This window comes from Sus scrofa, chromosome 10 (genome assembly GCF_000003025.6).
Source record: "Sus scrofa isolate TJ Tabasco breed Duroc chromosome 10, Sscrofa11.1, whole genome shotgun sequence".
Classification (NCBI taxonomy): Eukaryota; Metazoa; Chordata; class Mammalia; order Artiodactyla; family Suidae; genus Sus; species Sus scrofa.
In genome coordinates, this window is record NC_010452.4 from 65,186,446 (window position 1) to 65,212,688 (window position 26,243).

Consider the following 26,243-nt stretch of genomic DNA (forward strand, 5'->3'; position numbering starts at 1 on the left):
TTTGGAGAATTGTCTGTTTAGATCTTCTGCCCATTTTTTGATGGGGTGGTTTGTGTTTTTGGTATTGAGTGGTAGGAGGTGTTTATAAATTTTGGAGATGAATCCCTTGTCAGTTGATTTCATTTGCAGAGATGTTCTCCCATTCTGTGGGTTGTCTTTTTGTTTTGTTTAGGGTTTCCTTTGCTGTGCAGAAACTTTTAAGTTTACTTAAGTTCCAATTGTTTGTTTTTACGGTCATTACTCTAGGAGGTGAATCTGTGAAGATGCTGTGGTTTGTGTTGGAGAGTGTTTGGCCTACGTTTTCCTCTAAGAGTTTTATAGTGTCTGGTCTTATATCTAGGTCTTTGACCCATTTGGAGTTGATTTTTGTGTATGGTGTTAGGGAGTGTTCTAATTTCATTCTTTTCCATGTGGCTGTCCAGTTTTCCCAGCACCACTTATTGAACAGGCTGTCTTTTCTCCATTGTATATTCTTGCCTCTTTTGTCATAGAATAGTTGACTGTAGGTGCATAGGTTTAATTCTGGGCTTTCTATCCTGTTCCACTGATCTATATTTCTGTCTTTGTGCCAGTACCATACAGTTTTGATGATTGTTACTTTCTAGTATAGTCTGAAGTCCGGGCACCTGATTCCTCCAGCTCCATTTTTCTTTTTTAGGATGTCTTTGGCTATTCTGGGTCTTTTGTGCTTCCAAACAAACTTTAAAATATTTTGATCAAGTTCTGTGGAAAATGTCCTTGGTAATTTGATAGGGATTGCATTGAATCTGTAGATTGCCTTGGGTAGTATATAGTCATTTTGATAATATTGACTCTTCCATCCAAGAGCATGGTATGTCTTTCCATCTATTTGTGTCGTCTTTGATTTCTTTCATCAGTGTCTTATGGTTTTCAGAGTACAGGTCTTTTGTCTCTTTAGGTAGATTTACTCCTAGGTATTTTATTGTTTTGGATGTGAAGGTAAATGGGATTGCTTCCCTAATTTCTCTTTCTGATCTTTCATTGTTAGTATAGAAATGCTGTCGATTTCTGTGTATTAATTTTGTATCCTGCGACTTTGCCAAATTCATGGGTGAGCTCTAACAGTTTTCTGGTGGCGTCTTTAGGATTCTCTAGGTATAGTATCATGTCATCTGCAAATACTGAAGAGTTTTACTTCTTCCTTCCCAACTTGGATTCCTTTTATCTCCTTTACCCTCAGTGTATTTTCAAGCATTGTCAAAATTCCCCTATTTTTAATTGCACGTTGCACTAGAAGAGCCTCGGGTAGCAATGTGGAGTAATTAAACTTTCACACTTTGTTTTCTTCAGTGTCCTATTATGAGCATGTGCTTTTTGAAAAATTCTTTTTTAGGCTTAATGGGGCTGTTTGAAAAACGTCGCTTCAGAAAATTCCTGGTGTATGTTGCCAACTTTGATGAGAACGATCCCAGGACGTTTGAGGGGGTTGACCCTAAGAAGACGGCGATGCGAGAGGTGTATAAGAAATTTGACTTGGGCCAAGATGTTATTGATTTTACTGGGCATGCCCTGGCCCTTTACAGAACTGATGAGTAAGTTTTTTTTGCTTTTAGATTTATATTTTTCTTGGCACTCTCCCTGAATTTCCCAATTCTGCAAAGTGAAAATTCTAACAAAACAAGCATACAGCTATATTGTACAAAAGAGATTCTAGCTGCAGATTGGTGTTAGCATCTTTTAAGTAAAACCTGGAGGTACTGACTCGCAGTCCCTTCGGGAAAAGATCTCTCCACCATTCCTCTCCTGGCCGCAGCATGTGGAGGTTCCCAGGCCAGGGGTCAAGTTGGAGCTGCAGCTGCTGACCTGCACCACAGCTGCAGCACCACTGGATCCGAGCCTCATCTGTGACCTGTGCTGCAGCTCGCAGCAGTGCTGGAACCTTAACCCACTGAGGGAGGCCAGGCATCGAACCTGCGTCCTCATGGAGACAGCGTTTGAGTCCTTGACCAGCTGAGCCTCAACAGGAACGCCCAGAAAATGAGTTTAAACTGAAGGGAAGAGTGCAAACCAGAGCCCTTTTCTAACATCCGTTTCCTTTTGTCCAGCTATTTAGATCAACCATGTTGTGAAACCATTAATAGGATTAAGCTTTACAGTGAGTCTTTGGCAAGATATGGCAAAAGCCCATACCTTTATCCGCTCTACGGCCTTGGAGAACTGCCTCAAGGATTTGCAAGGTGAGAACCCGTTTGTAACCTGTGCGCTAAGAGCCCGCTGATCCACCCCCTCGGCTGTAGCGGAAGTGCATGAAGTAGGGTTGTGAATAAGGAGCAGGGTGTGTCTGAGTAGCAAGGTGCTTTTTTAAAAAAATTTATTTTTTTCTTCTTCTTATGGCTCACCCGCAGCATATGGAAGTTCCCAGGCTAGGGGTTGAATCGGAGCTGCTGGCCTACGACACAGCCACAGCCTCGTCTGCGACCTTTGCCACAGTTTGTGGCAATGCCAGATCCTTAACCCACTGAGCAAGGCCAGGGATCGAACCTGCGTCCTCATGGATGCTAGTCAGATTCATTTCTGCTGAGCCACAGTGGGAACTCGCATGCTTTTATTTTTATTGAAGTAAAATTTACACACAGTGACACCACAGATCCATGGTTAAAGGCGATTGCGTTGGACTTGGACTTGGGCCTGTGCGAGCAGAACTCCAGGGAGCACTGTCCTCGCTCCAGGAGGGTCCCTGTGTCCTCTCATCATCCCCCACCCCCCGGACCTTTAACAGCTACATCTGGAATCTCTGTAGAGCATTTTGCCTGGTTTTTGGAGTTTATATAAAAGTCATGTCTTAGTCAAGTCTTTAGGTTGAGTTTATTTTTGTGCATGGTGTGAGTGTGTGTTCTGGTTTCACTGATTTTTACATGCAGCTGTCCAGCTTTCCTAGAACCGCTTGCTGAAGATACTGTCTTTTTCCTGGTTAATGTTCTTGCCTCCTCTGTCGGAGATTAATTGACCGTAGGTGTCTGGGTTTATTTCTGGGCTCTCTGTTCTGTTCCATTGATTCATATGTTTTTTTGGTACCAGTGTCACACTTGTTGATTACTATAGCTTTGTGGTATTGTTGCGGAAACCGCAAAAACCGTGGCAACGGAAGGAGACAAACAGCACTCGGAGCTATGGAAAAGCAAGGTTTATTCAGCACCGGTGCGGGCTCAGAGGAGTCACCTCCAGAGTCTGAGCCCCAGGTCTTTGTTCTCAGAAACTTTTATACACTACAAGGTCTTGACTTTCCCATGTAAGCATCCCGGACCTGCCCCATCCCCAAGCAGTGTTCCTCCCTAAGAAACTGAGCCAGCAAGGTTACAGAAGCGGAACTGATCAGCAATGCTGGGTTGGACAGAGAGCACAACAGTTGTTACATTATTACAAGAAGGGTGGTACAGTGACAAGGCTTGCAGCTGCCTTCTTAGCCAAGGCGGGGTTGTTCTTTAGTTAAAACTCCATTTCAGTATCCTATGAAATCCGGGAGAGTTATGCTTCCTGCTTTTTTTTTTTCCCCTTTTCCCTCAGGATTGCTTTGGTAATTCTTTGGTCTTTTATTCTTTATAAATTTTTGGATTATTTGTTCTAGTTCTGTGAAAAATGTCATGAGTAATTTCATAGGATCGCATGCGTCTGTAGGTTACTTTGGTAGTATTGACCTCAGATGTACCATTGCTTTTCTTTCTTTGTGTGGTTTTTGTTTTTGTTTTTTTTTTTTTTTTGCCTTTTCTAGGGCTGCTCCCAGGGGCATATGGAGGTTCCCAGGCTAGGGATCTATTACGGAACTGTAGCCGCCGGCCTACACCACAGCCATAGCAACGTAGGGTCTGAGCCTTGTCTGTGGCCTCCACCACAGCTCACGGCAATGCCGGATCCTTAACCCACTGAACGAGGCCAGGGATTGAACCTGCAACCTCATGATTCCTAGTCAGATTCGTTAACCACTGTGCCATGATGGGAACTCTTGACCTCAGGTGTACTATTTTTTATTTTCAGTTGTATTTTTCAAGGAATTTTACCATTTCAAATAGGTTTTTGAATATTTATAGTAGCTATATTTAACCCCTTGCATATCTTAACATTTGTAAACTGGGCATCTGTTTGTTTTGATTTTTTTTTCTTTTTTCAATGTGTCTAGTAAACTTTTAAAAATTTTTTAATTTCTAATTTTTGATTAAAAAAAATTTTTTTTTTGGTCCTTTTGCCTTTTCTAGGGTCACACCCACAGCATATGGAGGTTCCTAGGCTAGGGGTCCAATCGGAGCTGTAACCGCTGGCCTACACCACAGCCACAGCAACGCTGGACCCTTAACCCACTGAGCAAGGCCAGGGATTGAACCCGAAACCTTATGGTTCCTAGTCAGATTCGTTAACCACTGCGCCACAGCGGGAACTCCATGTGTCTAGTAATTTTTGATTGCATATTGGATTTTGGTACATTGTAGAGATGTCTGTGAGAAGTCTTGACTTTTGTTTGCGTTGGCCGTTGTGTGGTGTGTGCGTGGCCAGTGTTAAGTGATTGGCCATATGCACCTTTAGGAGGCTCGGTTTTCTGCCTTGCCGTGAATGGGTCTTTCGTCTTGGGCTGAATCCTCAGTCTGTAGCACAGTTAGGTCTGGTGCTCCCGGGGTTCTGTTGGAAGGCCGTAGGTGTGGACCAGGTTCCTCGAATACGGCTGTGTCAAGCTTGAGACTTCCTCGGCCCCGTGGCCTGTAGCTGTGGCCTCTGCTCAGGTCTTGCTGTCTTTCAGCTGTTGCTTTTGGCTGGATTCCTTGGAGTCTCTCTCATTTGTCTAAGCATTTCTGAAGTGAATTAAGGATTTGAGAGATTTTACGGTTTTTTATAAAATCGCAAGACTGCAAGTGTTTTGCTTCTTTGGTAGCTGCCCCACATTGCAAGCATGGGGAGGCGTTCTCCTGGGGCGGGGTGGCGGTGGGTGCGCCGTACAAACCACGGAAGGATGTCATCCGGTTGCTTCGTTGCTTCGCGTCTCCTGCTTGGTTTCTCCTGCTTTGAGTCGCTGTGCGGGACCTCCTGACAGCTCTGGGTGGTGGAGTTTTATTTGGATGCAGGAGGAGTAGGGTCGTAGAAGCTGTTCCCCCATCACTGGTCAGTGGGTTTGTTTCTTGCCCGATTTGATGTTCATGACTGAATGTGAAGATTGTTTTGTAGTTGAGGCTTTAATGACTTAGACGGATGCCTCCTGGGAGGAAATGGAACAAATGCATGTTGCCTATAAGTCGTTAAACTCTAAGGAGAGCCTGTAACTTACTAGATCTAAGAAAGCAGACTTTACTGTGGAAACAACTGGGAATTACTAATTGTAGTTTAAATACTTTTCTAGGCTAAGTGCTATTTACGGAGGTACCTACATGCTGAATAAACCCATCGAAGAAATCATTGTGCAGAATGGAAAAGTGATTGGTGTAAAATCTGAAGGAGAGGTAAGCAGCTTTTACAATGCGGAAAAGACTGCCTTCTTGTGACACAGCTTTTATTGCCTCGTAAGTACTTAGGTTGGTATGAACAGTGATCCTGGACTTGACGTGTTTTCGTTAGAGTAACTTGGCCTTCCTAATGCCTGAGGACCAATTACAGATGACGGGCTTTGTTTAAAAAATAAACAGGAGTTCCCGTTGTGGCTCAGCAGTAATGAACCCAGTGAGTATCTGTGACGATGCAGCTCTGATTCCACCCCGAGCACGGGAACTTCCATTTGCCGTGGGTGTGCCCTACAAAGCAAAAAGCACAAAACCCCAGACAAACAGACCTTAATATTTTTTGTTGTGTTGATTGTTGCTTCTCTTAAGACTGAAATAGAAATTATGAACGAGTTCCAAATGGTATTATATAAATCTGTGTGGATTGGTTCCTGTCTCCCAGATTTTCATATAAATTTAGCTGTTTGTCCATTTATAATTTCACGTCAATATTCATTACTGTTAACATTATTTTATTTGGAATTTAGCTGTGGAGCTGGCCAGATAACGTTTTGAGCAGTGTTTCTCAGACTTGAGTGTAAATTGTTACTTTCGTTAAAGTGCCCATTTCTTGCTCAGTAGGTCTGTGCTGCATCTGCGTTTTCTTTTTGCCTTTTGTTTTTTAGGGCCGCACCCACGACATATGGAGGTTCCCAGGTGAAGGGTGCGATCGGAGCAGCGGCTGCCGGCCTACGCCACAGCCACAGCCACACCAGATCTGAGCTGCGTCTGCGACCTACACCACGGCTCACGGCAACGCAGGATCTTTAATCTACGGAGCGAGGCCAGGGATCGATCCCACAATCTCATGGTTCCTAGTCGGATTTGTTTCCGCTGCACCACGACGGGGGCAACTCCAGGATCTGCAGTTCCTTGCAAGTTCTCAAGTGGTGCTGATGGTTCCTCCTTTATGAACTGTCAGCTCTTACAGATAGAACTGTTCAGAAAAGAACCTCCTCAGAAACTGTGTTCAGACATAATACTTGCGGGTTCCTGAGGGTGTCCCGTGGGTTTTCATTCCGTTCTTTGCTCCAGGCACCTGCTTCCTCTTGGGACATTTCAGGGCTTTGATAGAAAGAAAAGGACTAAACTATAATAGTGCCTAATTTATCTTGCAGCTTAAGTTTTACTTAGAAAGTACAGTCTTGAAGCGAGAGTGAGGGCGGTCTGTTTCTAGGCCTGGTACCATTTAGAAAGCGTGTGCTTTGCCCCGGGTCCATTCACAGGTAGTGACCGTCCTGAAGACACTTGGATTTAATCCCAGCAACCCTCTGAGGTTAGGTGAGCGCCAGGATTTGAACCCTGTTCTGCCCAGTTCTCAAACTTGGGCATCTGAACATCACTCAACACGTTGTTCCTCCTATTTGCGTAAAATTTAGAATTCATGGATTTGTCGGCAAAGCTAGTGCTAGTTCTCTGTGGTTCACTTGGTAGCTGCGGTACCTTGACAGAGAGGCCAGGCGGCCTCCCAGGCCAGCGGCACCAGCACCTCTAGCGGCGTCACGTGGACGCTGAGGGTCAGACAGCTGTCCGTGTTGGGTTGCAGATCGCGCGCTGCAAGCAGCTCATCTGCGACCCCAGCTACGTGAAAGACCGCGTGGAGAAGGTGGGCCAGGTGATCCGTGTCATCTGCATCCTGAGCCACCCCATCAAGAACACCAGTGACGCCAACTCCTGCCAGATCATCATTCCCCAGAACCAAGTCAACCGCAAGTCCGGTAAGTTCTGAAGATGAGCACATGTTTGCACGGTTTCGTTAGAATTTGCTTTGCGTTTCATCCCGAGTTCCCCGTTTCACCTGCTCCTATTAGTTTACGTGTGGAAATAAAATGTGATGCGTCCCTTTTAGCTCACAGCGCTCCGGTGTGTGTCATCCGTCTAGGAGCCCTGCCTCCGGCCGGTCGCCCCCATGGGCCTCGGTCCCCGCCTCTGTAGCCCCTGAGAGCCTGGACTGGACGAGCGGGCAGTCGCCCCTGCTTGGGACGTCGTGTGCCTGGGCAGGTTTACGCCCAGGAGGTGACCTGATGTCACCATTGCTTTTTTTTGAGCTGATGCCCGCATTGCTTTTATAACATGATTGGCCAACGTGGACTTGTGCTTGATTTTAGCAGTGTGCTAGGAAACGACTTTGACAGCTTTGCCTAACATCAGGATGCAGCTCTGAAACCGTAATTCCCAATCTGTCCTTTAACCAGTTCTTTTCGTCTAGTAGCTTTTCCCATCTTCCTTTCAGAGAGATGCCCTAAATCTTACTTATCCAAAGTTCAACTTAAAAGGGGTTGTTAGCTTTTAAATGGCCAGCTGTTGGTTTAATTTTTTTTTTCCATTTACGAAACCAAATCACAGAAGATCACTTGCTAGAACAAAGGGATGACTTGGACTAAAGCAGTCTTTCAGGGATTTCCACGTAGATCACAGCGTCCGGGAAAGTCTAAAAGGAGTAAAGGAACTATTTTTTTATTATTAATTTTTATCTTTTTGTCTCTTTAGGGCTGCGGCATATGGAGGTTCCCAGGCTAGGGGTCTCATCGGAGACTATAGCTGCAGGCCTACACCACAGCCATAGCAACGCGGGATCCGAGCCACGTCTATGACCTACACCACAGCTCATGGCAACGCTGGATCCTTAACCCACTGAGTGAGGCCAGGGATCGAACCCGCAACCTCATGGTTCCTAGTCGGATTCATTTCTGTTGTGGCACAACAGGAACTCCAGTAATTATTTTCTATATTGGAAATTATCTATCTACTTGGTGGTACACAGACGAGTAGAATTTGTAGAATTCTTAGATTATGCCAGCAGCTTGTGCTGTTTATGACTTGATATTGCTTAAGTGAGAAACGGCCAGTTAGGTAAATCCTTTCTTCGCTGTGCAGACCCTTTCTAAGCTCAGGGTTGGGAGAGGAAGACAGAAGACAGGTTTCCGGGGCGCGGTGGCAGAGCTGGGCAGAGACCCTCACCCGTGCGCCCAGCTCCGCATGGCCACGCCACCTCCCTCGCCAGCAGGCCCACAGCTGCTGGGGGATACATTTGCATTTGTAAGGGGCCGAGTTTGCCTCCGTTGGAGAAGCCGAGCTTGGAGAAGCTGGGCTGAGAGCCCAGGCCCGAGGGTGCAGGCCCGGCACCGAGTCGCTTTGCTTGTTTGCAGACATCTACGTCTGCATGATCTCCTCGGCGCACAACGTGGCTGCGCAGGGCAAGTACATCGCCATCGCCAGCACCACCGTGGAGACCAAGGAACCCGAGAAGGAGATCAGACCGGCCCTGGAGCTCCTGGAGCCGATTGAGCAGAAGTGAGTCACGTCTTCACCGGCAGCAGCTCACCCGCAGGCCTGGCTGCGTAGCCGCCGTCTGCGGCCCCCGCCTCCCTGGGTTTGCGGCTCTCGGCGGGGTGAGCGGTGTGTGCCCCTGCTGACCTGGTTCTTTCCCTCCAGATTCGTCAGCATCAGCGACCTCCTTGTCCCGAAAGATCTGGGAACAGACAGCCAGGTGCGTGGCCGTCAGGAAAGGTAACGACCGGGCTTTGTTGGGCGACGTGGCGACATGGCCCCAAGTCCTTGTGGTTTCACTTCCAGATCTTCATATCCCGCACGTACGACGCCACCACTCACTTCGAGACCACCTGTGACGACATCAAGGACATCTATAAGAGGATGACGGGGTCCGAGTTTGACTTCGAGGAAATGAAGCGCAAGAAAAACGACATCTACGGGGAGGACTAAGGGCCGTGCCCGGCGCTCAGTTAGGACGCCTTCCGGCCTGGCGGGGACGCGCAGCGGAGGACGTCACTCTCGCGAGGCTGCTCTCGTAACCAGGCCGGGCGGCGGCAGGGCCCTGTGCCCGTCAAGACCCTCCCCTCCTAATATCATGTATTAACTTGTTCCACCGCGTGGCTCTTCAGAATTGGCGGGTTCCCACATCCCATCCATGTAACCAATACTGGCTTGTTTTTTCTAGTGAAGGATCAGTTTTAACACATTGTGATACCGACACAGAACTCGATACAGCACTCGTATCTTTTAATCAGCCTGGCCTTTGCCCTTGCGAGCTGCTGCTGCTGCTCGCGAGCTGGGCGCTGGGGCTGTGTGCAGTTTGCGACAGTTGGCGTGCGCCTGTCCTCTAGACATTCAGGAGACTCGGAATCCGACATTCCCTCAGCCGGGACAGCATCCCCGACCCCTGCTCACCCTGTACCTTTACGGCAGGCGTGACGACCCTGCCCGGGCAGCACAGCTACGCGTTTGGTTCACGTGGGCCTCCACTTCTAACCCAGCTCCAGACTTGGAGAGTCGTTTTGGCGGAAGCCGAGTGCGGTGTTTTAACCTAATGAAATGGATGCGAGCAGAGGGAGGAAACCTCTCCTGAAGCAGGTAAATACAGAAGCTGCGTTTGTGCCCCAGGTGTGGCTTCCTCCGCGGACCAAGCCGCAGGGTGGCGTGGAGGTGACAGAGCCCTGCGTCCGTGGTGTCGGTCTCAGAAAGGCTCCCGATGATTTCTGTCCTGCAAAATAAAGCCAAACTCTGGAAACCAGCTCCCCCTTGTTGGTCTTTTGTGTCCCGGCCACTTGGAGCCAGGAGGTGACCGGGCCGCTCGTTTGCCTCCCTGCCCCGCGGCGTCCCTGGGAGCAGACCCTGAAGCGCTTCTGGACTCGGATGCGCCCGAGTGGCGCTGTCGGGCCAGACAGACAGATGCTCTACTACGTAGATGGCGGGACGTCTCCCCGTGACAGTCCCAGGCCGTCGTTTATGTCCGAGGGGTGCGGACTCGGGCTGTGTTGATTCTTGTCGTTGAGTCTGCGGGGCAGAGGCAGAGGTGGGTGCTCTCAGAGGCCCTGGGGGGCTGAGATGCGGCGAGTGGGGACCTCTGCTCTGTCTCCCACGTGCCAGCGCTGGCCAGAGATGGCAGCGTGGGGGCTGCCCTGCGCGGGGACACTGCCTGCCACCCGAACGTGCGCGCGGCGCAAAAGCTCTGCTTACACGAGCCGCCTCCTAAGGTGCCAGCGGGCCTTCCCTGCTCTTTGCGCTGTGAGCTGGTGATGCACAAACACAAAGGGCAGGACGCCGGGCGTGTTTGTTGAAGTTCGTCTGTTCGTTTCTGTGCTGGGCCCACTTGGTGCAAGGGTGACGAGGGCCAGGCCTCTGCAGGAGCAACGCTGGTGGACCTGTTCCCCTGTGGTGGCTCCGCCTCGGGGGGGGGGGTGCCCCCCAAACACGACTTTGCTGTTCCCTTAGCAGGTTCGCATTCAGGTGTACCAGGTACAGTCACGGTCCTCTCAGGAGATTCTCACTCCCGGGGTAAAAATTAAACGATTAAACGACTGGGTTTCTGGCCAAGAGCTGGTCTCCCTTCCTCCCTTCCTCTGAGGACACGGAGCGAGTGAGTGAAAGTCGGGTGCAGGGAGGGTGCAAGGCAGATAAATGGCCTCGCGGGACGTTTCTGCAGAGGCCGAGCGTGGCCCCGGGGGGAGGCTCGCCGGGGAGCGGGGTCCTGGGCTGCACACAGCCTGCTGCTTGGAGGTGGCGGGGGGACTAGACGACGGAGGCCAAGGTGAGGGCAGTGGTAGCGTCCCCCTGGGAGCTACTGTGCCACATGGCCTGAAACATTTAAACGGCTGTAAAACAAAGTTAATTTCTGCTATGAAGTCGTTGCAGGCGCAGTTGAATGATACTTCGTTGTCTTTATTAAAAAAATGAGATCAGTTACAAAAACGTTTGTACCAAATAGATACTATGTATCTTACAAATGTTTTTTTTTTTTGCTTGGTTTTGAGGTTAAGATTACTGTAGAAATCATTCTAATATAAATAAATGGTCATTTCTTTCTCAGGGTTGATTTTTGTAGTGACTATGTACAAAAACGAAGTGAAAAATGACAGTTTATAAATTTGTACCGTTTAGGAAAAAAGTTGATGTAGTGTGAATAACAGCAAATAAAACCACATAGGATCATTGTGTTCACACAGGCGGGAAAACCTTTAAAGCTGTCACGTGTAGTACATACGCTTTTCTGACCGTCTGACCGGAACATGCAAAAACACTGCTACTGGGTAAGAGACGTAGGTTTGCTACACTTGAGTACACTTATGAAACTCAAGTTCAATCAATAGTTTTGAAGGCATTCTGTTTAAAATGAAAATAACTTAAAAACACTAACACTGCAACCCCAAACGGACAGCTGCAGTGCTGCTGTGACCAAAGCCAGATGTTCTAGTGACGTGTGACACAAGAAGGATAGGGTTGCTCAAATGTGAGAGGGCTGTTCTGTGCATCTGAAAGTCTCCAAGGAGAGGGACGAGAGTGGCTTGTTGGGGGCGTCATCACTGTCCAGGAAAGCGGCAGGCGCATCACCTGGAAGCAGAACTGCTGACAAGCCCACCTGTAAGACCAAGCAACGAGCACTAGTGCATGAGCGGGATGCTGATGGCTGGGAAAAGGCCTCCGCGCCCGGGTTCCATCACCGGTCCTGGCGTCAGGGATGCAGGTGCAGAGGCACGTCGTTCAGAAGGCAGCTTAGTTAGTTCGCTAGTGGTACTTGAGAAGGGCCCGTTTACGCCAAACCAGCAGCAATTCCACCCCCAAGTGAACGGAGGCGTTTACAGCATGATGTGCAAGGTACAGGACAATTTCGAACAACTGGTTTCTCAGGACACAGACGCCAGTTCCAGCTCACGTGCGAGAGGCCACCCTGCTCTTACCAATAGCTGCTCCTGAAGGGAGCGGCTACTTTTTGCATATTTTCAATAAAGTCATTTACATCTGTAACAAGGATGCCACTATCTTCAAAGACTTCTCTGGAGAGTGCGGGCTTTTCTGTAAAAAGAAAAATAACTTTTTGGTGAAAAATTCATGAATACACATATATTTAAAGTAGAAATAAAATCCCTTTTATTAAAAACACCCCTCATACAGGTGAGGGGGAGAACGGAGCCTGGATTAGCTGAACAAGGTGGGAGGCTTTGGGAGCAGCTGCCTCCTGGGGGGGTTGGGGGGGCTGCAAGGCACTGGGGCTCCTTCAGTCACTGCCAAGCGCCCAGCCGATGACCCTGAATGGCAAACACCTGTACTGGGGGCCAGCGGCCCCGCCTCGGGCCTGCGTGCATGTATTCCTGGCGGCCAGACCCACGCGTGTCTTGGGGCGGCCAGCAGCTCCACTTGGAAGGACATTGCTGGGGTGGGCCTGTGCGGGCCTAGCTGGGTGATGCGAACCCGGGCGGTGACGTACCTGTGAGGAAGACGGCGAACCTGGCGTGGACGCGCTGGATCTGCAGGGTTAGCAGGCACTGCAGGTGCTCAGCTTTTGTCGAGGGTCGCGAGTCACACTCGTGATAGTGAAGCAGCTCGAGGATGTTTGCACTCTGGTACGATTTCAGTATGAGGTTCTTTTTACAGGCAGTCGAATCCACTCTGAAAAACACATCAAAATGTTAAGTTTCGGAGTTCCCGTCGTGGCGCAGTGGTTAACGAATCCGACTAGGAACCATGAGGTCGCGGGTTCGGTCCCTGCCCTTGCTCAGTGGGTTAACGATCCGGCGTTGCCGAGAGCTGTGGTGTAGGTTGCAGACGCGGCTCGGATCCCGCGTTGCTGTGGCTCTGGCGAAGGCCGGTGGCTACAGCTCCGATTCGACCCCTAGCCTGGGAACCTCCATATGCCGCGGGAGCGGCCCAAAGAAATAGCAACAACAACAACAAAAAGACAAAAGACAAAAAAATAAAAAAATAAAAAAATAAATGTTAAGTTTCGAGTCCATGTGAGCTTGTGTCTTGATTGTGAACCTGCATCCTAGGCTCGCTCTTGCCTTCACCATCTTCATCCAACTCCTTCCCCCCTCTGTTCTCCTGACACACCTGGCTCCCCAGGCATCGCTGTCAGGGTCCCCCCAAACAGCCCCCGTGTCCTCCCGCCTCTTGCAGACGCAGGTGTTTAAAACGTGGGGGCCTCGTTCCACCAGGAGGGACACGCGGGTGGCCTGGTGGGCCTCCGCTGATCCCCGAGGCCCTCTGCCTGCATCCCTCAGACCTGCAGCGGTTGCTCCCAAAGCACTCAGGTCCCTCCAAACCTAATTCTCTCCAGTCAGCGGGTCGCCAACTTCACCAACATCAGGCAACAGCTGGAATTTCCTTAATTTTTCTCACTTAATTTTTTTTGGTCTTTTTGCCATTTCTTGGGCCACTCCCGCAGCATAGGGAGGTTCCCAGGCCAGGGGTCGAATCGGAGCTGTAGCTGCCAGCCTCCGCCAGAGCCACAGCAACGCGGGCTCCGAGCCGCGTCTGCCACCTACACCACAGCTCACGGCAACGCCAGATCCTTCACCCACTGAGCGGGGCCAGGGATTGAACCCACAACCTCCTGGTTCCTAGTCGGATTCGTTAGCTACTGCGCCACGACAGGAACGCCTCACTTCACTTTAAATCGTGTTTCTACCTTCTGTGCTTCTGGAGGAAACGGGTCCATCTCTCCAGCCCCCTCCCTCGCTCGCACACGGTCCTGCTCGCTCGCGGGGAGGCCCCCGGCCACCTGCTCCCGCAGCTCTAATGACGACCTGTCAAGGAACCTGCTTGCAGGCTTCATCCTCAGCAGGTGTAAACTTCCATCACTGACACCACACTGTACCTGGTTGTGTTCTGTTTTTGTCTTTTTGCTTTTTCGGGCTGCACTCACGGCTTGTGGAGGTTCCCAGGCGAGGGGTCAAAATGGAGCGGCAGCTGCCGGCCTACACCACAGCCACAGCAATGCCAGATCCGAGCCGCATCTGTGACCCACACCCCAGCTCACGGCAGCGCCGGATCCTTCACCCGCTGAGAGGGGCCAGGGATCGAACCTCATGGATCCTAGTGGGTTTGTTACAGCTGAGCCAGAAGAACGCCCTGCCCTGTACCTGGTTTTAAGGTGCCCACTCTGACGCCCACCCGTCCAGCGCCCCAGCCCTCTCCCCTCGCCCTGGTCTCCGCGGTAGGAGCCTCGCTGTCTCCCGCCCCCCCTGCCACCTTCCCTCTCGCAGCTCCCACCGTCAGAGCCCAGCTCTCCACAGGCCCAGGCCTGGCTTCCAGGGGGCGGCGGCGCCGTGGGGGAAGCAGAAGGAACGTGTCAGCCAGAGACGAAGCCTCCCGACCTGCCGGTCAGGGGTCAGCTCTGCCGGCCTCTCTGCCTCCATCCCATGGCGTTAAAGTGGGTCTGTGTCTTCCTCCCCCGCGGGGACTTGCAACAGTCACGTGACAGACGCCTGTCACGTCGACGGAGCCCCTGGATGCCAGACTCTTTCTTACAAGCTGCAGGCACGTCCCTGACACCCAAGGGCCACCCACGGGCCCCGGATCTCTTCTTTTAAGGAGACGGGCCTGAGATAAAATGAAGGCTACAGCCTGGTCTCAACCTGCCTGTCCTTGTAAGTGTGGCAACGTAAGAGATCAAGAAACATGTCCAGGAGTTCCCGTCGTGGCGCAGTGGTTAACGAATCCGACTAGGAACCATGAGGTTGCGGTTCCGTCCCTGCCCTTGCTCAGTGGGTTAAGGATCCGGCGTTGCCGTGAGCTGTGGTGTAGGTTGCAGACGCGGCTCGGAACCCGCGTTGCTGTGGCTCTGGCGTAAGCCGGTGGCTACAGCTCCGATTAGACCCCTAGCCTGGGAACCTCCATATGCCGCGGGAGCGGCCCAAGAAATAGCAAAAAGACAAAAATAAATAAATAAATAAACATTAAAAAAAAGAAGAAAAAGAAACATGTCCAGAAGCAGCCCGCAGTTCAGTCTGCTCACTGCAGGGAGCAGAGCCTGAGCCCAACCACGGGGACCCCGCCGGGGGCCGTGTCGGGAGGCTCTGCGCTGCTGTCTAGGGAGGGCTCCTGCCTCGGCAGCAACACGGCCCTTCCCTCAGCCCTTCCCTCGCCGAGAGCCCCGCTGGCCAAACACTCCGAGGAGCAGCCACGGGCCCAGGCGCCGCCTTCGGCGACCCGCCGGCCCAGAGCGTGTCCGGGGGACCGGGGCTGGCCACCCACCCCCGGCCTCACCTTCCCCAAAGTGCTCACCTCACATCTTCTTTTAGCTTTTTAATCTCCCGGTAGTGAAGCAGCCACTTCCACCTGCCGCTGGCATTCAGTTTCTCGAGGATTCTGACAATCTCCTTCAGCTGAACTACAGAAGAGAGGAAGTTTGACGAGAGAAGATCTATGTTAGAATTTGCGGCTTGTCTGGTCAAAGCTCAGTGAGGACGCCTTGTGTTTGCAGCAACACCAGGTTCTTAACCCACTGAGCGAGGCCAGGGATGGAACCCGCATCCTCGCGGACACCGTGCCAGGTTCTTAACCCCATGATACGGACACGACCGTCGGGGCGACGGCAACAGAAATGGAGGAACGAGGGCCGATTCCAAACAGACATGGAGTGGACGTGATTGGGCGAAGGAGGAAACTGCTCATCTCACAACCGCCCGTGTGCCCGCACAGGAGCTCAGCCACAGTGCTGAGAGGTTTGGTGGCGAAGGGCCTGGGTTCAAACAAGAGGTGAGGGGCGCACCCCGGGACGGAGAGCCGCCGAACTAGCGACAGTGCTGAGCACGGCACGGGGCAGCCGTCAAGGCTGCAAGAGCGGTGGCTGGTGCTGTTCGGATGAAGTATCTGGGCCCCTGGAAGGAGAACCTGCTGCGACCAGAGAGGACGGCGAAGCGGAAAGACCAACCCAAGGAGACGCTGTCCAGGATCCTGCCGTCCGACACCACGAAGCCGCCGGCCCGGAAGAGCTCCTGGTAGGTGTGGTGGAGGACGTCCTCCGGGCTGTCCACGCCGGCGAAGAGCACGCCGGGCAAGCGCTTCAGCCGCAGCAGGGCCGGGATCTGGAAGAGGCAAGGCCCCCGGTGAGGACAGGCTCCCCGAGGCACTGTCCCCACTTGGACCCCAGCAGCTGCAGATTTAGGGACCTTGAGGACGCACTGGTCACGCTGCCAGTTACGAAGGACCTCTAACTGCGTTCGCAGCAGCGCTGCCCACCGCCTCAGATCAGCGAATGACAAGGTGGCCTCCGCAGCTCCGAAGGCGGGAGGTGGGGTGAGCTGGGGCTTCAGCCACCACGGCCTGAGCCCCGCCGAGCCGCCAGGTCTTGTTGAGACAAGCGGTTACTTTTCTGCAGCTGACACGTAGACACGGCAACATCGAGCCAGCATCCCCACAGGGCCTCTCGAGGCAAGATTTACGGCTGCGAGTCAGCCACCGAGAGGCGAGACGACGTCCGGACAGACCCTCGCCGCCTTCTCCCTCGGGTACCGCGGGATGCTCTTTTTAAAAAGCCATCCAAGTGTGGTTGATTTACGGTGCTGCGCCCATTTCTGCTGCACAGCAAGGCGACCCCGTCTCTCTCTCACACACGCACACACTCACACTCACGCACTGTCCTCCCCCCGCCTGGTCTCACAGGAGACGGGACAGGGCCCCGTGCGCCGGGGCAGGCCCTCGCCGCCCATCGTCCCGCACGCAGCAGCCCGCGTCTCCGGAGCCCAAGCCCCCCGGCCGCCCCCTGGGAGGACGCCCTTCGCTGATGGAGGCCGCGGCCGCCGTGGGAGGCCACAGGCTCCGGGGCAGGAGCGCGCGCTCGTCCCGCTCGGAGGCCGCGGCCAGGAGCCTGGTACCCGCAGGATGGCACGCGAGGCCTGGCGTGCCCGGCACACCCACCTGGTGCAAGTGGGACGCGATGTCTTCGTTTCTGATGATGACGAGGAGCGTGTCGTTCTCTCTGGGAAAAGCTTGACAGAAACGCTGAGGCTCCATCTCGGCGTGGCCTCCCTTCCGCAGAAGATTCTGAAAGATTTGCCAACAGCCGTGACCTGAAAGGGACGCTTGCGCAGAGCTACTTTCTCTCTCTCTGGCTGCACCACAGCAATGACCTGGGCCCCTGCAGTGACAACGCCAGGTCCTTAACCCACTGCGCCACAAGGGAACTCCCGGGACCGCGTTTATAGTCTACTCGAAATAGCAGAGAGCACCAGCTCTTTGCTGAACTATGTCCTGACACGGCAACCTCAACAGCAGTGTGTCTCTTAATTAGATGAGCTTTCATGTATAAAACAAGTGACTCCCGGGTATCACTGACAATTAGATTTAGAAGTTTATCTCAAAGGCAAAGCACTTTATTCGTTCTTTTTTGGCCGCAGCACGGCATATGGAGCTCCTGGGCCAGGGATCAGATCCGAGCCATGTTTGCTGCAGCAACACCAGATCCTTAACCCACTGTGTCGGATGGGGACCGAACCTGCACCCCAGTGCCCGAAGCTGTCGCCAATCCGGTTGCACCACAGTGGGAACGCCACAAAGCATTTTACAATGAATCTTTTACATCCATAAACTATCAAAGGCTGATCCTTTTGAAACATCAGACGAAAATGTGTTGCTGACTCTCACTCTCTTCAAGGAAGTTACCTTGGGGACGCGGATGCTCCCTTTAAACATGCCACCTCCTGGAGTTCCCGCTGTGGCTCAGTGGGCTGAGGATCCGGCGTTGCCGTGAGCTGTGGTGTAGGTCGCAGATGAGGCTTGGATCTGGCGTGGCTGTGGTGTAGGCCGGCAGCTGCAGCTCCCATTCAATCCCTAGCCTGGGAACTTCCACCTGCCGCGGGTGCAACCCTAAAGAGGAAAGAGAAACAAACAAGATAAAAATGCCAGCTCTGGTCCCCATGTTTCTAGGGCTTCTGACCCTACACACAGCACCTGTGCGTACTCTGAGTATCATTAACAAGGACCGATTCTGGAGAAGCCAGCAGTGGCCTGGACCCAGGCCCTGAGCCCAGGGGAGCCACGTGTCACACACGCTGCCTGTGATGCCGTTTGCTGTTGCACAGAACCGCTCTGCCAGAAGCCTGATGGGGAGGAGAAGGACATGACATCAGAGAAACCCCTTCACCCTGTCAGCCTCTGTGATCTGGACACTGTTTCTGTTCGAAGGATCCTGGAGGTTTACCAGATACACTGTCTGACCACCGCTTATCCTCTTCATAAAAATAAGGTGTTAAGTCTCCCCGGATCTCAAAACAACTCAAATTCTGACTAATCCTTGCTCAAAAGTATGGTGATGTATTTTCAGAGAGATGCCTACAGACCAGATTTCTTTCCCCAAAGAGCCGCCAAAATCGCTCAATCTCATTCCTCACAGAGGCGGCTCACTTTACCAGCAGACTGTTTGAACGAACACATTTTCCGACAGGCTTAACATTCCCATCGGCCCTGTGGGCTTCTGGGCTGTCCTGTCACAGCAGAGTCACCTGATACCTGGCGCCCCCCACGCACACATTTCGCTGCGGACCACATGCAGCTCTCAAGTGCATCTTGTACTGTGCTCGCCATCTGACCCGAAGGGTCGTTTTGACCTTGTTCCTTTCAGTTGTAAATAGTGGCCACGGGATAAAGCTACCAGGAAACCCTCTCTCCACTGCTGGAACAAGCATGCTCGCTACGAGGGCTCCTACTGCAGGCACACCGCCACCAGCAGCACCTGTGCTCACAGGAGCCAGGGCTCAGGGCGCCGCTGCTTCCGAGAAGACGGGAGCAAACACAAGCGCTGTGCCACGGGCGCTGCAAAGGGGCCTGGCCGCGGGGCCACGTCGCTCGATCCCTGACCTGTGTTCGCGACCATCAGGGATGGTGTGTGTAATTTGCCAAAGATGTTCGACGTTAATTCAGGATAAAACTCATTTCCAGGTTACTTTTGGAGGTGAAGCACCTTCCAAGAGACTGAAGGCTACTTAATGCTTTGTTTTTTCCAGAGAACTGTTTACCAAAACGGCACGAAACCTGGAAGGAAGACGGTGGGTGGGGCACCAGCTCTGGCAGGCATTTGTGAAGAACCCTGGACAAAAGAAGGACCCTTGACAGGAAGAACACCCACTTAAACAACAAAAGCAAATTCCATAAATTTGGATAAAAATCTCATTCAAATCGTACAAAACAGGAGCCTCAGCCACCCTGCAGACGCACACGTTTGACTGTGGCAGCACAGCGAGGCTTCAAGGCAAGGCCTGCTGCCCCCTTTCCACCCCATCCTCCGCCCGGCGGAAGAGGCCCCTCTAAGCGCCAGCAAGCGCCCTTCATCTGAGACACCTCCCAGCGCCCCGTGACCCCAGGACGGCCAGCCTCCGAGTGCGTCTGCGGGGCCCTTGCTTGTGCCCTGTGCCCCCGAGCCTTGCCCACCCTTCTGGAAGCCTCCTCAGGCCCTCATGCTTTTCTCCGGTGGCACTGAGACTGACTGGAAGCACTCACGGAGTGACGTGTCCCAGTGACTCTGGAGCAGGAGCCACCAGGGGCCGCAGTGCGGTCCTGGCTCCAGGCCCTCCGAATGCACCGTGGTGGGGACTGTCACGCCCGCGATGGCGCAGATGCCATGAGCAGCTTCAGGTGTCTGATGTTACTCAGCAGCTCGGCGTTGACAGTTTGATCGTGGGCCACGTTTGTCACCCGACAGCCACCCTGGACTTGAGCCGGGGCTTGCACAAACGCTTCCTCGTCTGGCCATCACCACTGCAGACGCGAGGCCGGCGTCCCTCTCGGTGCTGCCCTGTACCTGCCTCGGCACCTGCCAGAGCTGGGCGCTCATCTCTAATGTCCCTTTTCTCGTGTCCCTCTTATCCCGAGACCCGAGACAAGCACAGAAAGGGGTCCTCACACGTCCACTTGGGAAGGACGCTCAGGTCCCCTCAACTACACTAATGGGTGAGCACAGGGAGGAATTTTTTTTGGGCTTTTTAGAGCTGCACCCGCGGCCTATGGAGGCTCCCAGGCTAGGGGTCGAATCGGAGCTACAGCTGCCGGCCTACACCACAGCCACAGCCACACGAGATCCTCAGGTCAGTACGCGAGGCCAGGGTTCACACCCACACCCTCACGGACACGTGTCAGGCTTGCTTCCGCTGAGCCATGGTGGGAGCTCCAGGATTAGTGATTAAAACCTGAACCTGCCTCTGGATTCTATTTGTGTCCACCCTGAATACATCTCCCCAAGTGCTGTTTTGTGAAAACAAGGCACCGCATCAGTTTTGAGAAATCACATAAATCTTCCAACAGTGCACACGGCAGACCCTCCAGCCTCTCCTCCAGCCCGGCGCGCACGGAGCTGTGGAGCTCAAGCACCCCCTGGTGCTGGCTTCTTTCTGAAGCTGAGGCTGCTCGGTTCCTTACGAAAAGACTCAGACGCCAAACGGACAGCAGCAGCAGGAGCAGCCCGGCCCTTTACCTTCGTCCTTAGGAAGAACGACTCGTCGGCTGTCTCCACCAGGTGGAAGAGGAAGGTTCTGGCGCAGGCCTCCTTCACCACCCGCTCGAGCTTGACGCGCAGACTGGCGCACAGGTCGGCCACCAGGTCCTCGTAGGAGGCGGGCCGCGGGCAGGGCGGGCCCGGCGCCGGGGCCGCGGCCTCGCTGGGCTCTGGGTCTCGGGGGGCGGCCTGGCTGCCGCTGCCGAGCAGCACCTTGTTGAACTCGGCGAACTCGCTGAGGATGAGCGAGATGTCGCCGCGCGAGTCCTTCCAGGGGCTGTTGTACTTGAGCTTGTGGAGGTGGAGCGCGGCCGCCTGGCTTCCGCCCGAGTTGGGAAGCGGGCTCCTGCCGTGGGCGCCCCGCTCCTTCCAGGACGAAGAGGCCTGGGCCATGCGGTGGGGCGTGTGGCCTCTTGCCCGACGACCCGGGGGTCTGGGGTCCGAGTGCACGACGGTCACCACCAGGGGACTTCGGCTCCGGGAGGCGGGCGCGGGCGCCGGGGCCGCCTTGGGAAAGGCGGGGGCCGAGGGGCCCGACCGCCGGGCGTCTCCGCGCTTCACCATCTGCTTTAGTTTATGCGCAAAACGCAGATATTCCAGATCCAAAGTGCTGCGGGTGAGGTCGGCCGCCCCCGGCCCCGTGTCCGTCCGCAGGCGGAGCGAGGCGCCCTGGGCCACGCCGCCGGGGGCCCGGCTCCGCGCCCGTGTCACCGGGAAGTTGGCGTAGGCGCGGGCCACGCCGCGGAGGTCGCGGACGCGGACGAAAGCGGGCACGCGCCTGGCGGGCTCCAGCCCGGGCAGCCGGCGCGAGCGGCCCCAGTCCTCGTCGTCGTCGCTGTGGCTCAGGCCCAGGAAAGGGTCGTCACTCTCGTCGGAGGCGCCTTTGTCCTCGGCACGCCTACACCGCGGAGCGCAGGAATCCCGGGCGTCTTCCCTGGGTTTCGCACACTCGCCAAGAGAGTCTTGATCCGAGTCTCCGGAAAGTGGCTCATAATGGATGTCAGGATTCGCACGGAGACCCGGGGGCGCAGGGTCCCTCGGGGCCCTCGGCCCCTCACCAGCGCTCTCAGCGCCAGAGACGCCACCACCAAGAGGGGCCCGAGATCCGGGGACAAAGGAGGCAGAAGGCGCTTGCCCGCCGCCCAGGCCGGCGGCCGCCGTGTCGGGGGGCGCATCGGCCCGTGAGCAGGGGGGCAAGGGCCCATGGCCCACCAGGTCCCGGCTTGGGCCCGCGGACCCGGCCCGCAGCCGGTGGAAGGCGGGAGGAGACGGGGGTCTCCACTGCGGACCAGCGCCTCCCAGGTCCACGGAGTCGCCGAGGGTCCCGGCCTCGGGGCCGTTATTCTGCAGCAGCCTGGCCATCCTCACGGCCGAGATCTCCTGCGTCTGCGGCCCTGGCCCCGCGGCTCCGGGGCCCGAGCAGAGGCCGGCTGCCGGCCGCTCCGCGTGGACCAGGCCCCCGGGGCCGGCGGCGCTGTCCACCGAGCCCGAGCGAAGGGACCTGACGAGGATGTAGCAGCGGCCGTCTGTCTTCAGGTCCCCGCCAAGGAGATGCTCCGGGGGCCTCTCGGGGCCGGCCTGCTCCCCCAGGGACAGACTGGCGTCAGCGGGCGCAGCCGCGGAGACAAAGGCCGCAGCCAAAGGCTGAGTTTCCAGAATGTGCCTGGGACTGAGGGGAGGGTCCCTGGAGTCCCAGATGAGGTGACTCACGTGGGGGCTTCTGTCCTCCACCGCCGCTGGCTGCAGGGGACTCCCTGAGGTCGCCTGGTTTCCCGGGGCATCTCTGTACCTGGCAGCCGAGGCAGGCTGCTTCGGCTCTGCGTCCCAGCTCGGTGCCCTTGCGGAGAGGGGGGGACCCTGGTCACGCTCCCCCGGGACAGCTTGCTCAGGGACTGCACCGGGAAGGGCTGAGCACGTCCCTCTCCTCTCGGGGGGACGCCTAAATACCAGAGGCGTTTCAGCAGGAAACGGCACTGGCGGTGCCCGAGGTAAGTTATCTTGTCCCACTGGAGGGGCTGGACCCGCCAAAGAATTGTCTTTTTCTGTTACGGCCATATCGACCGACTCCATCTGGGACGGCGGGTCACCGCTCTCACGCCGCGCCTCAGAGAGCTCCGCGCCGCAGGAGGACACAGCCCTAGCCGTCTGTGCGTCTGTGCCTGGTGCCTGTGGGTCAGGACTGGAAGCTGGTGACACTTCCTCAATCAAAGAACCGAAGGGGAAGTCTAAGGCCACATGCATCTCCTCTGCCACCTCAAGGGCACACGTTTCTTTAGAAAGGACGAAGGTCGCTGTCTGTGAAGTGTCACTGCTCCTGTCCTCATTAGCTGGCGCTCTCACTGACACAGTGCCAGCAGGGTTCACGTCTCTGTCCGCTACTCGAGGCCCCCCCTGCGGGCTGAATGCCTTCTCCCGAAGCTCTAAGTGGGGCCCCAGGGCCTCCAGCCGCTGCTCCGTCTCCGCCTCGGGCTCCTCGTCTCTGGGACTTGCAGGTGGCGATATGGTGAGAGTTAGGTCAAGGTCAGAACCCTCCTCTGAGAACTCGAGGCTGGCCTCTCTGTTCAAGGACAGGCCGCTTTGTTTGCTAAATTCGGAGTTGAAGGAGCCGCAGCTCACCTTCTCACTCTTCAGACCAGTCCTGCTGCTCTTCAGTTCTGCAGAGCCGCCCGGAGCCCGTCTGGACGGAACTCGGCTAAGCGAGTCCCCCGTGTCCCGGGGAGCAGAGGCTGAGGATGGCCCAGTTTCTGCAGCCTGGGCCAGCTCAACAACCGCTTCCGAAGAGATGCTAAAGGGACTCTGAGTCTGCAGGACAAAGTCTCGAGAGAGCTTCATCTCTTCTCTGGGTGACGAATGAGAACTCCTAAGTGATGACAAGGCCTCTGTTACCACTGGGCGATCAGGTGGCGATGGTGAGCCCGCCACGGGCCTGTCTTTCTGTAGTGAGCGCATTTCTTTAACGAGGGTCTCTCTACTTGCTGGGGAGGCATGAAGGTACGTAGCACCTTTCTGTCCTGTGACTGCTGGAGAGGGAATGTCCCCAAGACCCTGTGCCTCTGCAAATGTGGGCACAGCATGGCTGAGATCTGGAGCAGGTGATACTTGTTTGCTCAAGGCTGCAGGCGTATCGGCTCTATTGACAGCTTCTGTCTCTATCGGTACATAGGTATTTTTTTCAAAAGTGAGACTCACTGGTTCCAGATTAATCATCACATACCCGACATCATCCTTCCTTTCCAACGAGGGCTGGCACTCTTTGTTTAGGGGGTGGCTATGCTGGATAAGGCCCTGCAAAGCACCTGTTTTTGTTTGCCTTTTTGCATGAAAAAGATCAACTCTGCTTTCCAGGGCGCTGTACACGGACTTCTGACAAATCATAGACGGACTGCTGATCCCATCATATGTCCTGGGGAGTGTGGTTTGTGTGAGAGCATCACTGTAAGCCACTCGTGCGCCATCAAGGGGCTCAAAGCTTTTATCTTCACCAGGAATAGACGGCCCGTTAGTCTGAGTGCTGCCGATCCTAGAAAGCACGAGATTAGACTTTTCCAGCTTATCTGATGACTCTGGTTCGGCTTTCTCCCCAGTAATCTGAAATGAGAAAAGAAAGAAACGAATTAAAAAAAATCAGGAATCAAATTGCTTTTTTTTTTTTTTTAAAGGATTTACATAAATGAAGAACAGACTGGACAAAGATCAATTTTAGTTTATTCTGTTTTGTTTCTTCACAGGAGAGCAGCAATCCTGTTCTTTTTAGACAGGCTTAATACCTCTCCTCGAGTAGGAACTAAAACACACACACACACACACACACACACACACACACACACACACACACGCAGACAAGAGCTCCAAAACTTTAACTGCACAACTTTTTTTTTTTTTTAAATGGACTTGTGGGAATAAAAGTGTCTACGCCATTGGCAATTTAAAGGCTGAAAATGCAGCCTGTTTCCTAAACAGCATCACTTAATTCAGAAATGCAGCAGGAGAGGAGAAATTACTCAATTTGCTTTTTGGGAAGATTAAAAGAGATATATATATATATATATTTTGCTATTTTAGGGCCACACCTGCAGCATATAGAGGTTCCCAGTCTAGGGGTCTAATTGGAGCTGTAGTTGCTGGCCTAAACCACAGCCACAGCCACACCAGATCCAAGCCGCGTCTGCAACCTACACCACAATTCACGGCAACACCGGATCCCTAACCCACTGAGCGAGGCCAGGGATCGAACCCGCAACCTCATGGATCCTAGTTGGGGTATGTTAACAGCTGAGTCACAAAGGGAACTTCTAGAAGATATTTTTTAAAGCAAAGAGTAACTTATTTAAATATCACCTTTCAATTAGACTATAAATAAGCTGTCATCTGGAACTTTCCCTGAGGAAACAGTAAATTATTATCTCTTGTACTCAGGATGCACTGATGCCACTTTCCCAAGGTACTAATCTCTGCTCTGTGAAATAAGGCCCTTGCCCCTTAGCTATCTTTTTTGCTTACAAGTGGAGATAATCCCCCTCTTACTGTAACACCTCCCCCTTCAGCAGAGCAATAGGAGACAGTACAGTTTGCATCAATAAATTAAACCAGGAGTTCCCGTCGTGGCGCAGTGGTTAACGAATCCGACTAGGAACCATGAGGTTGCGGGTTCGGTCCCTGCCCTTGCTCGGTGGGTTAAGGATCCGGCGTTGCCGTGAGCTGTGGTGTAGGTTGCAGACGCGGCTCGGATCCCGCGTTGCTGTGGCTCTGGCGTGGGCCGGTGGCTACAGCTCTGATTCGACCCCTAGCCTGGGAACCTCCATGTGCCGTGGGAGCGGCCCAAAGAAATAGCAAAAAAAGGCAAAAATAAATAAATAAATAAAATAAATTAAACCAAAGGGACCGATTTAAACAGCAGCGGGAGGGTTTTAGGTTAAACATTACCAGAATGTCCAAAATACCTCTGGACAGTTTTGATAATCTCAAAAGAAGGTTGTTTATTTGTTTAAAGGATGAAGAATGGTCTTGTCCAGAATACGGTAAAATGGATTTTGATTAGAAAGCTGACTGTATGCCTGTCATTTTGGAAAACTATAGTCACAGATTTCCCACCACTATTTGCAGCACTCATGTTGGAAGTCAGGACCTAGTTCAAATCCCTTGTTCACATTTCTGTCTTAATCAAAGAAAGACACTGACCTGAGCAGCTGGCAGGTGGAGCTGAGACTCAGTTTTTTGGGTTTTTTTGTTTTTGTTTTTGCTTTTCAGGGCCACACCCATGGCATATGGAGGTTCCCAGACTAGGGGTCAAACTGGAGCTACAGCTGCCAGCCTACAGCACAGCCACAGCAACGCAGGATCCGAGCTGCACCTGCAACCTACACCAGAGCTCACAAGCAACGTTGGTTCCTTAACCCACTGAACAAGGCCAGGGATCGAACCCGCAACCTCATAGTTCCTTGTCGGATTCGTTTCCACTGTGCCACAGTGGGAACTCTGAGACTCGGTTTTAAGAGGACATGACTGGCCAGGCACAAAGCATAGAAAAATCTTGATGGTAAGTG

At 53.5% G+C, this 26,243-nt stretch overlaps 2 protein-coding genes across 13 annotated transcripts in view; one reads left to right on the forward strand and one right to left on the reverse strand.

Moving 5' to 3' along the window:
• The window catches only part of GDI2 (GDP dissociation inhibitor 2), a 35,748-nt gene extending 25,746 nt beyond the window's left edge, over positions 1 to 10,002 (forward strand). Inside the window, 7 exon segments of the mRNA NM_001001643.1 lie at positions 1,355 to 1,553; positions 2,067 to 2,198; positions 5,342 to 5,441; positions 7,024 to 7,195; positions 8,627 to 8,771; positions 8,913 to 8,967; positions 9,054 to 10,002. Of these exon segments, the coding sequence (NP_001001643.1) occupies positions 1,355 to 1,553; positions 2,067 to 2,198; positions 5,342 to 5,441; positions 7,024 to 7,195; positions 8,627 to 8,771; positions 8,913 to 8,967; positions 9,054 to 9,200 (950 nt within the window). The 3' untranslated portion in view covers positions 9,201 to 10,002.
• FAM208B (family with sequence similarity 208 member B) overlaps positions 11,136 to 26,243 on the reverse strand; it is a 70,893-nt gene continuing 55,785 nt past the window's right edge. For all 12 annotated transcript variants that reach the window (XM_021065042.1, XM_021065043.1, XM_021065041.1 and 9 more), the window contains 6 exons: positions 20,680 to 24,288; positions 17,133 to 17,258; positions 16,147 to 16,300; positions 15,498 to 15,603; positions 12,700 to 12,881; positions 11,136 to 12,287 (listed from right to left, as the gene is read on the reverse strand). In XM_021065042.1, the coding sequence (XP_020920701.1) occupies positions 12,169 to 12,287; positions 12,700 to 12,881; positions 15,498 to 15,603; positions 16,147 to 16,300; positions 17,133 to 17,258; positions 20,680 to 24,288 (4,296 nt within the window). In that variant the 3' untranslated portion in view covers positions 11,136 to 12,168. The remainder of the gene's footprint in view (positions 12,288 to 12,699; positions 12,882 to 15,497; positions 15,604 to 16,146; positions 16,301 to 17,132; positions 17,259 to 20,679; positions 24,289 to 26,243) is intronic.